Source organism: Phoenix dactylifera, unplaced genomic scaffold, assembly GCF_009389715.1.
Source record: "Phoenix dactylifera cultivar Barhee BC4 unplaced genomic scaffold, palm_55x_up_171113_PBpolish2nd_filt_p 000261F, whole genome shotgun sequence".
NCBI classification, from domain to species: Eukaryota; Viridiplantae; Streptophyta; class Magnoliopsida; order Arecales; family Arecaceae; genus Phoenix; species Phoenix dactylifera.
The window spans coordinates 4,953-21,843 of record NW_024067752.1 but is presented as its reverse complement, the minus strand read 5'-3'; the positions used below and the strand labels follow the sequence as shown (position 1 = coordinate 21,843).

At 34.9% G+C, this 16,891-nt stretch overlaps 1 protein-coding gene across 2 annotated transcripts in view; it reads left to right on the top strand.

Annotated features, from left to right (window-relative positions):
* LOC103717330 (alpha-glucan water dikinase 2) overlaps window positions 1-15,244 on the top strand; it is a 30,664-nt gene extending 15,420 nt beyond the window's left edge. Inside the window, exons 17-30 of one of the 2 annotated variants that reach the window (XR_005507712.1) lie at window positions 1,053-1,112; window positions 1,189-1,341; window positions 1,431-1,514; window positions 2,829-3,005; window positions 3,198-3,304; window positions 3,414-3,627; window positions 3,814-3,917; window positions 3,999-4,125; window positions 5,056-5,181; window positions 7,381-7,491; window positions 9,107-9,205; window positions 13,427-13,599; window positions 13,677-13,769; window positions 15,190-15,244. Coding sequence is in view for 1 of the 2 variants with exons in the window: in XM_039117694.1 (XP_038973622.1) it covers window positions 1,053-1,112; window positions 1,189-1,341; window positions 1,431-1,514; window positions 2,829-3,005; window positions 3,198-3,304; window positions 3,414-3,627; window positions 3,814-3,917; window positions 3,999-4,125; window positions 5,056-5,181; window positions 7,381-7,491; window positions 9,107-9,205; window positions 10,433-10,513 (1,443 nt within the window). In the remaining variant the exon portion in view is untranslated. Of the gene's footprint in view, window positions 1-1,052; window positions 1,113-1,188; window positions 1,342-1,430; window positions 1,515-2,828; window positions 3,006-3,197; window positions 3,305-3,413; window positions 3,628-3,813; window positions 3,918-3,998; window positions 4,126-5,055; window positions 5,182-7,380; window positions 7,492-9,106; window positions 9,206-10,432; window positions 11,697-13,426; window positions 13,600-13,676; window positions 13,770-15,189 lie in introns of those variants that run through there. The other variant, XM_039117694.1, reaches the window with a different exon arrangement.
* Window positions 15,245-16,891: the final 1,647 nt, after the last annotated feature.

Below are 16,891 nucleotides of genomic sequence, written 5' to 3'. Positions count from 1 at the left end.
CCACCAGACTCTCTTTTTCCTATGACCTCTTCCAAGAATATATTATGACACCCATTCCTACAGAGGGATCCTAACACTTGTCATGTCTGCATCTCTCTTTATACTCTTGTTCTTTATTGTCTTCCTTGTCTCCAATCTCCATTTCTTCTAGTCCTTTGCTTTCTGCTCCTGAGATTTTCACCAATGTTATTGAGGACCTTAGTTCTTTTATCAACTTTCTTTCTTCTAGCACTTGGTACTTTAAGTTCAATACCAAGGCCTGAGGCCTACTCTGTTCCCAGTTCTATTGATGGGTCAGCATGATTGTCTACTACTTTGATGGGTTCCGAGGTCCTCCATGGGAAATTATGTGGCTCTGTGAATGGGATAACCTGAGGAAGGTAGACAAAGGCAAGAATTACCATGTAAAATACTTGCTGGACAAGCAGGGGTCACCATCAACGAGGTGGACAAAGGCAATGTCACAGTGTCCGCACCCTCTCGCTCTCTATTGGTCTTTTTCTTGTACAACTACCCTACGCCCTCAACCCCATTACCATTAAAAATTTAGAATATTAGACGCAGTCCACTGTGGCATCTGTTGCCTTAACATTAGAACATTAGACCATTAGACATAGTCCAGTGTGGCATCTATTAACAGCAAACTATGGCAGCTCCTTCAAATCCTGGGTGTTGAACTCAGAGCTATGGGTAAAAGGTAGTGTAGGTTCCATCAACCACAATTTGCTTTTCTGGCAAAGTATACATCAAAGAGGCTCTTACACCAAGAATGCAAAAAAAATATTCCAGTGATCCCTCTTGTTTCTTAAGGCAACAATGAATTAGACACCTAGTACTGTACTCCATCATGAGGAAGAAAGATGTGCTTTGATACCTCGATGGACGAAGGAATCGTTTTAGAGATGGTGGGTGCAGCAAGGCTGATTTCTTTGAATTTCTGATGATTTAAAGCGAATGCTGCCAAATTTATTTCTAGGAAACTGTTATATTATTCAGTTTGTGATTGAAATTCATAGCAAGAAGCAGATAGTTACTCTGATTTGTGATGGCAGGAATCGCTAAACTTCATCCAAGCACATGCAGGAGAAAAGAACTTTGGTCCTCTGCTGGAGGTTGTCAAATGAGATCATGCCAAATATTTTCTTAATATCTCAAATGAAATTTTAATTTTCCATTATATGTTTCCAGAAATTACTAGAATCACGCATTGAACTTCATCCAATTCTTTTTGGGGCTAGTGGGAGGTTGAAAGATTTTATATACCTTGACCTTGCTTTGGACTCAGCCGTTAAAACATCCATAGAGAAGAGCTTCACTGTACTGAGCAATGCACATTTGCAGGTAATGCTTTTATGTATCTTGAATAGACTTTTTATTTTTGATCTTCCATATTCTAAAATTACAAACTACGAAACTGATTGACTGGGCAGGAACTTATGTCTTTGGTATCTTTGATGCTTGAAAACTTGTGCCTTTCAACAGTCAACAATGAAGACCTCATTTATATCACCAAGGTAATGGAGGCCATCTTTATATAGCATTAGATATTTGTTTCATTTCATTTAATTTGTCATTTTAATTATCATATGAATTTTTTGTTTGCAATTAGAAGGACAATTAAGTGATTAACACAAAATCCTGGAATTTATTCAAATGAAAGATAACATGCAAATGAATCTACTATAACATTTTAGACCTAATTCAATATTCACTACCTCTAATTATGCTAGATATAGGGACTATATATGGGTTTAGAAATTTGTATCATGCATGTAAAAATGATAATCATTTAGTTCTTTTGTATAGCATGTGAGGGACTAAGGTTTGTCATACATTTGTGCATGATGCACTGCTGCAACATGCCCGCACTGGTCCTCACAAAAATCCTCACACTACCATGTAGTGTGCGATGTCATTCTTTTTATGGATTTTCAACTTGTAAGTGCAAATAATTAGTTCATGGGTTTAATTACCATCTGCACACACGATGAGTGACACCTGAAAGACTTTCATTTTGAGATTGCTGAATTTATTATTACTTGGCAGCAATTTTAGTTTCTTATCTTCATTTGACATCAATTAACCAGAGGAACCACCCACAGAACCTCTTCTTGGTGGCTTATTCTCCAGCTTTTGGATCCTTGAGTTGTACATTAACCTCGTTGGTCAAGAGTAAGGACACTCTAGTTCCTTACATTGTGAGCTGTCTCCCACAAATGATGCAATTCTACCTTGATTTCTGGTCATTGACAAGACAAGAATCCAGATAACAAACATATAAAGGTGACCTGCTGTTGCAGGTAGGGGGGTTGGGATGTCACAAAGCTGGAATTGGATTTTTTCCCCTACTTATTAATATTATTACTTTTAGATGTTAGGGTCCTTTTACCTTTTATATATAGAGTAGACATTATTCTTTCCAGCATTCTGCCATCATGACACTTCCACTGTTCCACACCTATGTCTAGGTAACACTGCTTATATATCATTAGAACATTGAATTCCAGTCCTTTTAGATGCACAAAAAGAAAATACTGTTATGCGGCAAAAGGATGTTGATCGATCACAACATGTCTATGATATCCATTTAGTTTGTGCCAGATATCTTTAACTTAACTTTGATATGGTATGTCATGTTATTCATGTAGTTCTTCATTATCTTAGAATATCTTTGCTTAAATTGTTATACCATCTGTTTTCTACACTGCAGTGCTTACTATGCTTTGTATCATTTCTACATGCTTCATGGTTCATGGTTTTCTATTCAAAACTATTCACAAAAACTTACCAATTTTCCCTATTGTTGGTATGAATTTTTTTCATTGAAGGACTGGTACCGTGCCTGTGATTCATATAAACCTCATGATCAGCAGTGGTCCTTGCATACAAAAGCTGTTCTTGACCGTATACAGCTGACACTTGCTGATAAGGCTCAATATTACCTGAAAATGATGCAACCAAGTGCAGAATATCTAGGCAAATTGCTTAGAGTGGAATCTTGGGCTGTAAGTTTTCAATTTAATTCTGATATATGTTCTTTAGTTACCTATCCATATGTTTAGGATAAAGGTTAACAGTTTTGATTGTTACTGCTAGGTCGTTAAGAAATTCGTATATCTGGTTTCCAGATCTGGGTCCATGATCTGATGATTCATTATTGTTTTGAAATTTGAATAGTTGAGCTCTCTGTATTTTAGGTTGTCAATTTCACAGAGGAGTTAATCAGAGCAGGGTCTGGAGCAACTCTCTCAATACTTGTTAATCGTCTAAATCCCATAATTCGAAATATAGCAAACCTGGGAAGGTAAAAGGTCTGATGGATGAACTATCTCTTAGATATTTAATAATAATAATTCCTATTCAGTATGTACTTTTATAAACTTCAATAATATATTGTTACATATTTGTGGCAGCTGGCAGGTTATCAGTCCAGTGGAAGTATGTGGTTTCATAGACTGTGTGAACAAACTTATAGATGTTCAGAGCAAAGTCTTCAACAGACCGACGATTATAATATCAAATAAAGTGACCGGTGAGGAAGAGATCCCGGATGGAGTTGTTGGGGTGCTGACATCAGATATGCCTGATGTTCTATCTCATGTTTCTATAAGAGCTAGAAATAATAAGGTATCATACTAGAAATATGTGACTATTAAGTATCATCAGCCGAGGGATGCAAGGACCTTTATTTTGACTTGAGGGTTGAGATACAGATCTAATATTTTTTATATTTTATTTTTATGTATGTACTAAAAGAGATAATGTCCTAGTATGATTGCTTGATTAGAAGATATGATGTTCTGCATACTATAGGTGTGTTTTGCTTCATGCTTTGATCAAAATATTCTTCAAGATCTCCAACTGAAGAAGGGCATGAAAATTTCAGTAAGACCAACACCATCGGGCCTAGCATACAGGCAAGCTGCTTTGGTTATTGCTGCATCTTTTCTAGAAACTTTGTTATTTTTTGATGTCTAAGCTATTATTTTTTAGTGCAGTGAAGTCAAGTCAGTTTGTTCTTTTTACCCGCAAAAAGCATCTTTCTCTCCAAAAGGAGTGATGTTAAAGAAGAAGACTTTCAGTGGCAGATTTGCTATCTCAGCTCAGGAGTTCTCCAGTGAAATGGTATTTTAATTCCTAACTTCCTATATACCTAATATTTATTAGCTTTTGTAAAGTCAATAAAGATATGAAAACTACTTATAGAATATAGAGTATCTCCCTTTGCTGTGGGCATAAGTGATTACGGGAGGTTGGTCCTAAATATAGCGTCAGCCAACAACAGCCTTTGAGTACTAGCGAACTCAGACCCATCACTTGTTGTCTTTCAACAGAATTTTCGTAGCTTTGATGTTTTCATTTGCTCTAATTTGTATTTTAATTGTTCTCATCTGCTTTTCATCGAATAATTCAGCACATGCATGCATAGATTACTTTCTCATGCATTAATCATGTGGTCAGGAATGTTTATTAGCTGAATTTCTGCATATAATTAGATCAGGATTTTAATTTCAGATTCTTAGTTAGCCTTAGAATGCATCATTTATTAATTTTGCATACATAGGTTTTGCATCATTTTGTGTTAGGCTTTATCATATTTGTGTGACATCAGTTATTATGTTCCCTGGGCTTGTCCTGCATCAAGTATATACAAGGTCAAGACATAGAACTCAAAATGATAAAGATATATTTGCATGATGGTGTGCTATGGCCTCACTCATATTATATATACAGTTGCTCTAAGTTTCTTTCAAACATATGGGCGTATTTCTTTCTTGGCCATTATCTATTCATTGTTCATATCTCACTGTATTTTTTCTTATTGTTTTTTCATTTGTTATGATGTCATGAAGAATTGACGTGAAGCATATCATGTTTCCTGGTCCCAAAAATTCTATTAACCAAATAGAATTATTTTCTGGAATCTGGAGATTGGAAAGAAAGAGAGTTATTGGCAAGTTTTGTGGCACTAATTGCACCACTAGGGACGAGTATAAATATTCAATAATATGATTTATGATGACAGTTTGTTCACAGTGAATATCAAATGTGTAGGTTGGTGCTAAATCCAACAACATTGAATATCTTAGAGGTAGAGTCCCATCATGGATAAAAGTTCCAATTTCGGTTGCTCTTCCTTTTGGAGCGTTTGAAGCTTCCATTTCAGCAGAGGTTAACAAGGTAACTGCCTAGCTTCAATATCCGGAAACAGAAAATGTTTACTGTTCAATGCTTGAGAAATCATACATTTTTAGCTCTTATTTCATAGTTTACAATGGCCCAATAAATGTAATATTTCTTTGAAAAACTGCTAATTTTTCTTGATGCAATGAGATATAACTTTATGAGGAAAAACTGTCCTATTCTTTATATAGACTATAGTCTGAGTATTTTTCAGATTTGAGACAGGAACCCATTTGGTATACACTGCTTAAAGTTTAAACTACTCTTTACGTATTTTGTATCCATCAAGTGCCATGGGGAGGTCTGAAGCTATGGTAGCAGACATCATAATGATGACAATAACTTTCAGCTTTTCCTATAATTGCAGTTACTTGGTTATCAACATTAGATGCATGTTTTCCTTGAAAGGATGGACATCCTGTAGTTTCAAGAAGGAAAATCTAGAAATTTCTGTATTTACATAAAACAGGTTATTATCGTACACATTGTTACTTTCAGCATCATTTGAAGGTACGTCCACATCCAAATTTAGTAGATCACCTTTTTTTGAATGAAGCGCCATCAAAACTTCTGCTATAGTCTTGTATCTAAGCTCAAGCATCCTTGATGAAAAGATATTTCGAGGAAGGTAGCTATGTGGCCATTGACCAGTGGTGGAGCCTAGATTTTTTTCTTTTTCTTTTTTTTGGAGGGTGGGGGGATGGTGGATGATGGGATGAATCCAGGATTGGCATCCTCCTCCTTCCTTATCATCCTATCCAAAATTTCATTTTGGTGTCTCTCCCATTTGATTGTTGTGCATTAAGAATAAGGAAAAAAAAAACTTATCCCATATTTTGAGTGGAAGGTAAGGGTTGCAGAGCAGGATCGACTGGCAGCTATGCACAAACCCTCTCTCTCATGACTTTTTTTCCCTCACATTCTTTAAATCATAGTGAGGGTGGGCCTTGGCACAACAGGTTGCTCCATTATGACTTATAAAGAGCCTCTTTGCATGCAGGGGTAAGGCTATGTACATATGACCCTCCCCAACCTCGTGCACTGGGATGCCTTTTTATTCTTCATATCATAACTTCAAGGAACAAAGCATTATAGAGAGAAACAGAGAGAGAAGGGGGATCATTTCAATTTAGTGATTTTCTATGATAGAATTTTAATGGGCTTTTTCTTCCTGTTCGGAATTGATATATGTTAGTATTTGGTTGGGTCAACATTGGCTCCTGATTTAGCAGTTTCCTGCAGATAGTAATAAGTAAATATTGCATAACATAACAAACTTCCACATCTAAATTTACAAATCATGAGGAGATGTATAGGAGTAGACTGAGGAAGATGAGCATGAAACCTTCAGTAATGAAGCCTGCAAACTGGAGCGCAATAAAAATTTGCTAGGTTCAAAACATAGTGCAGATTATTGTAGCCCAAAATATGCTCTTGAACCAAAACAGATGTGCACTGTAGTTTGCAGATATTACTCCATTGTCTAAGGCTCCTTTGCGAAGATCACTTGATTATCCATGTATCGAGGTGGTTGACTCACCCTAAACGTTTTTACACCTATTATAAACAACTTTAGCAAACATGAGCTATTTGTATTATCTCTTTTCTACTTTTGTTTCATAAAATCAAGACACGCTATGTTTGTGTAGGTTCACTGGCAAAAACTAATACATACACATAACCTGCTTCTTTACTTAATATTACATACTGAATATTTTGACATACCATGGTGCACAGATACAAAAACATGCACATAAACAGCACAAAACACAGAACTTACTATTATATTTCAATGACATTCGCATACCGTGATATTTATGACACACAATATGCTACCTGTCTAGAAACAGGATTTTGTTTATGGAAGACCCGGATAGAATTAGATGAACTTTTCATATCATGAAAGTATTATAGAACTATATTGTAAATGAAAGAGTTTGGAAGGTAAATTGTTGACTGTTGAGAAAACTTACTCCATCTGAGAACATAAGCATTTCGTAGAACTACAAATATTTGTAAAGTATGTTAGTTGGCACTTGTCAGTATAATGATTTTTTTTGTAAGAAAGTTCTATACATATGATGACACTCAATCATCTAGGTTTTTTCAGAACTTGAGTATTCATGTTGCCACAATGATATTCCCCAACATATTTTTCACTTGCTCCAATTAGGCTATTGTGTTATTTTCTTACAGGATTTGGCAAAGAAAGTTTCTTTCTTCAATGGATTAGTAAATGGAGGAGACATTGCAAAACTTCAAATGATACAAGATGCTATATTAGAAATGAAAGCTCCTTTTCAGTTGGTAACTTTCATATAGCTGTGATTGTATGCTTGTGTTTTTAATAGTCAATAATCGTTGAAGTTGACATGAAGCTTCTTATCTAAGAAGTAAGAACTAAATCTCAGTCTTAGCTGAACTGATAATGCTTCTCATTAATATCTTGGGATTTCATAGTTTTAGAAAGCTAGAAATGGCCTTACTTTAAATAGACTAAAATCAGTTGATACTAATTACTAAAGTATTAGTTCTAGTTAATATTCAAATGAATTTTTTATTTCATTTTTAGGATCACTTTGCAGGTTTTTATACGTATTCCTCATCCTTTGCATGTTTGTACATGATGTTATACATATGGGGAGGAGTTCAATTTTAGAGAATCTTTTTAGTAGCTAGAGAATATCTTGTTTCTTCTCAAAACTTGAAAGCAATTGCTTTGATCATATTCAAATAAAAAGAGTAAACCTGAAAAAAGTAAAAGATGTGAAAAAACAAGGAGCGCGCTAATTTTACATATATACCTTATGACAATGAAGTTGTTTTTTTAGTACACACATGTAAGGCATATGCATGAGAATGCATCTGCATGCCAACATTGTGCATTATGTTGAAAAACTAATTTGGTTTTGGACACAGCATCATCTTGTATAATGTATGGTTTACCTTTCTAACACATGAAACAACTACCATGCTAATGTTCTATATCATAACAAAGCATTCACCCTTCCTATCAGGAACATTCTGTTGAATCTGATATTTTGCAAATTCTCAAAAAATCTTTAAGTATTTTATTTTTTTAATATTATAGTATGACATCATTATAGATATCTAACAATGATGTTCTAAATGAAATGGGTACCATACTAGGTGTGATAGCAGATAATAACTGATAAAACAGTAACATCATCATTTTTTTCATCGTCTTGTGCTAGCAAATGAAACATAACCATACATTGAGAAGCCTTAGCCTTTGAGACATGGCAACACATGTTAGTTTTGGATGAAGAATTGAGGAAAATGTCTGCTGCAGTAACTAGTCATTTACATGTATAATAACACGTCTTATGACCTACATTTTATATTCTCCAAATAATTAAAATCTCCATTTTTTTTCTAATTTTATCAGAGCGGGAGGAACTGCATAGGCGCCGCTGAACTTCTTTCTGAGTTATAATGATGACATATAATTGCAAATAATTCTTGAATTACCATATGACATCTCTTGAACCATGATTTTGTAACAAGTGCTTTTATATTATCTCCAAAAAACGTCATGCAGCCTCTATTTTGATGATAAATTCCTGTCTAATTCATCAAATAATCATCTAATTGCAATATCTTTATTAAATATGATGAGTGCAAAATTATCTCCATGAGGATGGCTATTAATCAGTTCTACATATAAGCTGCAAACTTCTCAAATTTTAATTCTTGATGGATGTAATGTGCTTGATGTCACCATTTATTTCAGTAACTTTGGAATAGAAAGCTGTGTTACAGTTGGTTTTCATAAGTTGGTAAAGTGATTAAATTTTGGCGGACTGTTATGTGTTAACATCATATATGATTTACCAAATGAGTTTCATATGGAGGACATATATCTTGCTTTTCTAAATGATTTATCTGACATTCATGGCAGATGAGTGAACTTAAATACAAAATGAGAAGTTCAAAATTGTGTTGGCCTGGTGATGAGGGTGAAGAAAGGTGGAACCAAGCATGGCAAGCCATAAAGAAGGTCTCCTTTGACAATGCATCAGTAGCTTTTATTTATGATAATGTTTAAGTTTATCATAGTTTGATCCATTTTACATTTAGTTGATACTAGTATGTTCTCTTTGCATCCTTTCCTTGATTTATCAAATAGGTCTTTCATTCCATAGTGAAACAAGAAATCTCCAATAAAGTTTCTACTCTTTTGTTGTCCCTTGGTTATTTGGCTAATAAAGGAAGTTATGTGTGATATATAAATATAGTATATCTTTAAAAACCATTCAATATTGAGTGTTCTAAGTATAGCATTTCTTTAAGTACAATTAAAAATTGAATGTTCTAAGACCATCTCCACAATATTTGCAATTGCTTGCCTTGCTTTTTAAACAAAAGCTAATAGCACCCAAAATAAGAAAAAGGTTCATCTGGTTAAAAACCATTCTGATGATGATGATGATTGTGGTGGGTCGCAAGCTATGTCTATGGTGCATGACTATGAGCCTTACCTTGTATATAAGCAACATATATCTTTTCCTAGGATCTGCACCAAGGTTGAAAATCTCAATACAGGGATCTGTATTGATTTGGTCCGGTCAAGTATAGTACTATACAGAGGGGGTAGGATCAGGAATAGAAGAAAATGAAAAATGGGTCTTCCACCCTTTTTCCCTTGGTACCCATCAATGCTGGTCCAAACCTGACACAGCACAAATGAGATGAACTCAAGAAAAGCACCATCCTCTCAAGTTGCAAAGTAGCTCACAAACCAAGCTTGCAGTCTCTTGGATTCACAAGAGAAGGAATAATATGTTGATTATAGAAAAATTCAGTTACATGGTGATAGCCTTGCTCTCCTTTTATAACTTTTGAATTCCTACTCCTACTAGATTACAAAGAGAACTCCAACCTTTCCAAAATAATAGAGAGCCTAGCTTCCTACATAACTAAAGCTTTGACTTCTTTAAAAGGGCTTGCGCAAGCTACAGCGACCAATTCTACTCCATTTATGATTTCTAGATTCCAGCCTTGTCCGATGATAGAGAAAGTTCCATCCCTGCTCTTAGCTTGGGCCTCCTACAAGGCTTCAAATAGCCACATCGACTCACACCAACAAAGACAAATTAGGACTGTGACATTTACACTAGTAATGTTTGGAAATGTTGTACATACATGCCTACTATGTCATTCATGCTTGTTCCATGTTTGAGCCTGACTTGATTCCCTCTTATTTCGTCAATGCTCAAACTTGCAGGAAGCTTGTCCTACATCAACACTGTCCTGGAGTGGTATCGGCAGGTGCCAGTCAGTACCACTTAGTACTGGTCCTCAATAAGCTAACAATACGCATTTATATTTCACATGAAGGAGCTCAAAATTATATTAAAAATTATAGGTGACATGTTACTATATTTAAGCATTTTCAATTCCTTCTAGGTGCCTTACATATAGTTCTTGTACATGTACTTCTTGTACTATGGGAAGCACATCTTGTAGTAATATCATTGAAAGTTAAATTGTTATTTAGATTTGATGGAAGACCCTAGGGTCTAGGGATGCATATGTGCAATATTGGACCTTAAGTCGAACGGTTTAGTGTTTTAAGAAGGATTTTAGAATTTGCTGCTAAATAATAGAAATCTTGATAGATTGAAGTTCCTTGGTAGATGAGAGAAAAGAGGGAGTTATTGGGTCTTGGTTTATTAACAGGTGACCGAAAATAGGTTCTTGGGTTTTATGAATAGGGCAAAGGCTTATGAAATGTTTTCTAGGGGATCTGCATTCGGAAATCTGTCTTGCATTTGCAGGTTTCTTCTACCATCAATAGATTTCAGCAATTTTCATGAAAATAAAGGGTGGAGAGTGGAGACTATGCTGAAGGAATTTTATAGAGTTACTAAGAAAGTAGTGCATAACATATATAAGATGGTTAGGCATGGGTTTCAAATGTGAAAGTAGGCTGTATATGTTATGAGCACTCGTCCATTCCGGTGCATATCTCTTTGATACAGATCAATCAAAGCTGATGCATAAGAATACAGACTGGAACAGGTGGTACATGGGTACACATGCCTGTACCATGCTGGTGACCTCTTGGCATAGTAGTTAGGTAAGATATGTACAAATGAGAACTTTAAATCATTTCTATGTGTTTATTTTTAATAAAGTTTATTTTTTAAAAATGTGTATAAACCTGTAGTTCTACTCTCTTTCACCAACCAGCCAGTGGTTTGACTATAAGTTATTTTCACTTACTGAACCTCCACATCATTAGATACATGGAAGAATAGGATCCAATGGGATGACACTTGTATGGAACCAATGTTCGGTCCTTTCCATGCTTGATGATACCAACCATTTCGTGAGCATCCATAAGAGCTACCAATGCTGTCTAGCCTCTATGTTTGCACTTCTTGAAGCATCATTAATATGGCCATTAGCTTTAGCTGTATCAGAGCATTAATCTCTTGTATACATTTATTCAACAGGAATTTAATGACAGATTGATGCAAAATACCTATTGTAGGTTAGAGATATTGCACCCTGAGAATCATGAAATAGTAACAAATCAATCTATCTAGTTCCTTGAATATTTCAGATCTATCTTTCCTATATGTTTTCAAGTCAAAAAAAGAAAATAACGAGAATCCTGCAGGATCAGGTTCTCTGGCCTCAATCATGAATCTACAGTCAAAAACCTTTACCTAGCTAAATTCTATATGCACCATTCTTTCTCTTGTCAAAGTAGTTCTTTGGGCTTGACAAAGAAGGATTTGCAGGTCCAATAGTCAAATCCAACAATGGTAGATAAAATGATAGCTCCATAGGTAATAACTTTTTCCAGCCTTTGAATAACTTTTGCATAATTTTTTTTGTAGAAGACTTCTTCCTCTTTTTCTATTTGCTGGCCCTTCTAATCAAATGGTTGTTTTGTTATTTCATGGGGGACAATATTTTCTGACTTTTGAAGGAGAGGATATATTCCATTTTAGTAAATGACATGTCAAAGGACACTTTTTTCTTGGATGCAATTATATGTTGATAATGATGATAACAGCAACATAACAAAAGAAATAGAGAAGGGAAAAAAGCATGTACTGAAAAAGAAAGAAAAGAAAGGGACAAAATGTAGGAATGTGTTCAAAGATCTTTACAATTTATCTTTCAATTTATTGTAAAACCTACAAAAGACCTAAAGAAAGAAACTGCAAAGACTTTTAGCAGAGCTCACAAATTTAGAAATACAAATTAATGAGGAAAAACTAAGTGAATCTACATTTTTTATGCAAGCTGACTCATAATGGATATCCATTGCACATCAGAGACACAAAATAATACATTCTCTTCCATTTTTATTAGCCCGTGCCTTTCTCAACCCTCTCTAGTATGCTTTCTCTGGTGTCTGAATAATTGAGTTCATATTGTGCCTTCTCTAATTCTTAACTTAATCTTGCTCTGTCACACAATTTTAATGGTTCATGTACTTTCTGTATGTGAGCATCAGATTCAGTGTTTAATTCTACTACTGCACGTGACCTCAGACATGATCCACTCAAAGGTACCATAATCATAATAACAATATTCAGCAACTCTTGTCCCAGCTGTTTGGATTTGAGGACTTATTCATCAGTAGTTTCTATTAAGGGCTAACTGTGATGTTACTACTATCTCTAATGATCCTTCGTCACTTTGTTCTTAATTTATCCAACTTCTATGCCATCTCTAGTTTACTCAATTTCCACCCAGTGAGTCATTAAAGTTGCAACCATAGGGTATGTAATGGATGTTATGTCTCCGTTGTCATCAAAAAGGAGAAGAATGATCGATAACTGATTACAAGTCATGAATTAAACATTCTCCTACTTATGTATGCATTGTAGAATTTCATGGATTTCAAAACCACTTGTGTGCACACAAGATATCATATTATCCATAAAATTGCTTATGTGATTGTTCCAAACTGTTAAGGTTTTGGTCTTAAGCAAGGGTTTTCATTGGAATACATATCAATGAAAATTTCTGTTGTGGTCTGTCTCATATATATTATAGCAGTCTTCTACAAGAATTTGAAGTCACTCATGATACGAAAATAGATGTTCCTTTTTAATTTTCAAAAAATCATTAGTTTCCACTTTGTGAATGTACTTTACTTCCCAAAGTTGGATTGAAAGTGAATTTAGCAAATAAGCTTTACAGGCATTATCAAAATGCAATAGATATGATTAATTACTTTCATGGCACTTTTCAGGTTTGGGCCTCAAAGTGGAATGAAAGAGCATATGTTAGTTGCAGAAAGCTAAATTGAAACATGATGACCTCTGTATGGCTGTATTGGTTCAAGAAGTAGTGAATGCTGATTATGCTTTCGTAAGCCATACAAGAAATCCCATTTCTGGAAACCCCTCAGAGATCTATACGGAGGTAAGCATGTAAAGAACTCGTCAAAATATTCTTTGCAAATGGACGTTTAATTATTTACTCTTTTGTTGAAAAAAAAGATTGTAAAGGGCTTGGGAGAAACATTGGTGGGTGCATATCCAGGACGGGCTATGAGCTTTATTACCAAGAAGTCTGCACTACAATCTCCGAATGTAAGATAACAACATTTACATGCTCTATCAGCTAATGCTCTCATACTTTATGGATAGGCAAACAAAACCAGACCTTATTATGACATTGTAGATTTTCTTTTGACTTGTTTGATGAAGTGGTATTCTCAACTTTCAAATATCCTAATGAAAAAGAAGATTCTCAAAATTATCAAATATGGAATTTGTCATCCCATAACTTATGGTCTATCTGGTGTCAAGCCTTCAAAAGAATCTTCTCAGAAAACCTGACATGATGATACTAATGCACATCAAGCATTTGTGGGGAAAGTATCAAAGCAAGATTGTTATATATCATCCTACAGTTCAATACAATAATCAAGGCTCTGAGTAGACAAGTAGGCCACTTTAGCTAGATAAATGAAAAGTGAATGCATCATGTTTTGCGGAGGAATGTCCATTTAACTTAAATTTCCAACTAAAATTCTGAAGTGGAGTGTAGACAGAATACTGCTTTTGGTGTGGTCAAGTTATAGATCCATGGTGAATTTCCATTTATACCATGACTAGTATAACTGATGCATAAATTATCTAAAGTTATTTTTTATCGCAAAATTGGAACAGGAGGGTGTTTTTGATTCCCATTTAGGTATTGGATTTACATAATGAACAGGAGAAACAATTGAATTGATATGCTGAAGTGGTGAAGATAGTTGAGTTGTAGTTAGACTCATTCATATATGAGATTCTGCATTCCTTGCAGTCTTCATCCATGTGATACCTCGTATTCCCCATTTGACAAATAAGGCATGAAGAGATGACATGAATGGACAACAAGATCCAAGGGCTGTGGCGGTCCATACATCCCACAATCCCAAAATTTTCAGGATTCAGAGATCATTTTGTGGATGAAGGTATCCCAGAACTTGGAGATGGGGAAGCAGGGGTCTCCACCTATCTTGCTTCTTGCTTTCTTTCATTCTTTCCTTAGCAACTTCTAAGAATCAAGGGAGACATCTCATCAATGGGTTAGCAGTGCCAAAATTGACCTTCATGGAAGGATTATGGTGACTTCAAAACCTTGAATTGCAGGATCACAACCTTTACAATCTGTGTACTGACTTTGTCTCTCTTACTTTCTTTACTACTGTATTGGAGTTTCTATTAAATTGGCCTGCATGAATAATAAGATACACATATGGTGGCAGCTCACGGCAACCCAATTTATGTTCTATCGCATTTTGGATAGATGTTATTAAATTTATAGACATCGCAGCCATGAAAATCATTCTTGAATCAGATAGTTCTCCATAGTGCATGCATGTTGGCCACCTATTATTGCTGGAATTGAAAAAAAAATCAGATTAAACTATTCTAGAATTTTGAATGTTTGAGAGGTTATGTATCTACGACTTGCTATGATGCAAATTAATATCTGTTTTAACAAGCATCTTCCTTCCAGATCATCAGTTATCCTAGCAAAACTGTAGGCATGTTATCAAAAAATCACTAATATCAGATCAGACTCCAAGGGGAAGACTTGGAAGGATATGCTGGTGCAGGACTTTACGACAGGTTCATCAAATCTTTTACAGCCATTTTCTTCTTGTTTTCTGTTAACTTCTTCCATGAGTTTGCGCAAAGGATAAACTATAAGCAAATAGAAATAGAAATTTCATTTACAAAATATCTTACTTTTAGTCCTTGAGTTAGAATGCCATGTTCTTCATGTTTTATATTTTCACTCGTGCAGCGTAACCATCAATAAAATGGAGAAGGTTGTTCGGATACTCATTTGATCCACTTATCTGGGATAAATCCTACCAACGGTCAATATTCAGAGAATTGCAGAGGCTGGAAAAGATAGTTGAACCACATTTTGGTTCTGCCCAGGACATAGAAGGTGTGGTGAAGGATGGGAGATTTATATACAGTTCAGACAAGGCCTCAAATATAAGATTTGTAGTAGAGCTATATAGACCCTTGGATTTTGTATCCAGCTACCTGTGCCACCTTAACAATGTAGTTTGATATATCATGCCATTTGCTGAATAAATTAAAAGATCTCCCAGGGGAACAAAATTTCCATAATATTACAGGAAATTTTTGAACTTGTGAATTAATTTATTATATTTATGTGCATCTGAAAAACCGATTTATGGATCTCCGATTTGAGAAAGTATTATGATTAACATGTTTGTCTCTTAAAATTCAACCTTCTTGTGATGGATGGATGGGGAAAAATTCTAGGTTAGTGAGTTCAGAAATGGGACATGAGAAATCGAATCTGGGGTGGATCCTCAATGAATATTACATTCTATTGAAATCATGGAAATCATTTTGCAGTTTGTATAAGATTATGATCACAAAGTAGCTGCCTGGAGATCATCACCTGCGTAGTCTTGGGAACCTCCTAAAGTTCATTGGGAATAATAGTTTCCATTTGTAAGGATACAAGGAAGAATAGTTTCCATTTGTAAGGAAGCTCCTCATTTCATCAGATCTGACTCTTTGATTGGAGCTGTCAAAACTGGATTCCAACTGGTCTGCAAATTTAAATATTTATCAATGGCACCTCTCCAATCAATTATCTTATTGGTTAAAAAATGCATCTACTGAGATAAATTCTAGTTTGAACAAGTGTTTACTTGATCTCTCTCTATCTTAATGTGCTACTATCAAACCATCTGGTGATAACTGCCCAGCAATGGACCGAAAATAGGACCTGCCATTTTGACTTCCAAGGTTCTTTCTTTCTTAATTGCATTTTCTTCTGAAAGGAAGGTGGCTAGTTAAGCAACTACATTTAATTACAAAGAAAGATGAGAAGAAACCTAATTGGTAGGGATTATAACATATAGCCTCCTCCCACCATAATATCCTTCCTTTTCTCTTCTTAAATTTAAAAAATATTTTTTTTATTTTTCGTACTTCTTAAATTTAAAAATTATTTTTTATTTTTCATACTTCTTAAATTTAAAAACTATTTTTTTATTTTCTTAAATTTAATAATATCCCTTTATTATTAGACACTTGCATTGTACATGCCAAATTTTTATGAAAAAAAAAGGGGTAATTAATCACCAGTACATTTATTGACCGGTCTCTAACGTTTAATTCCTGTTGACTGGTTGTTTAACAATCATCCAGCCATATTTCAATAC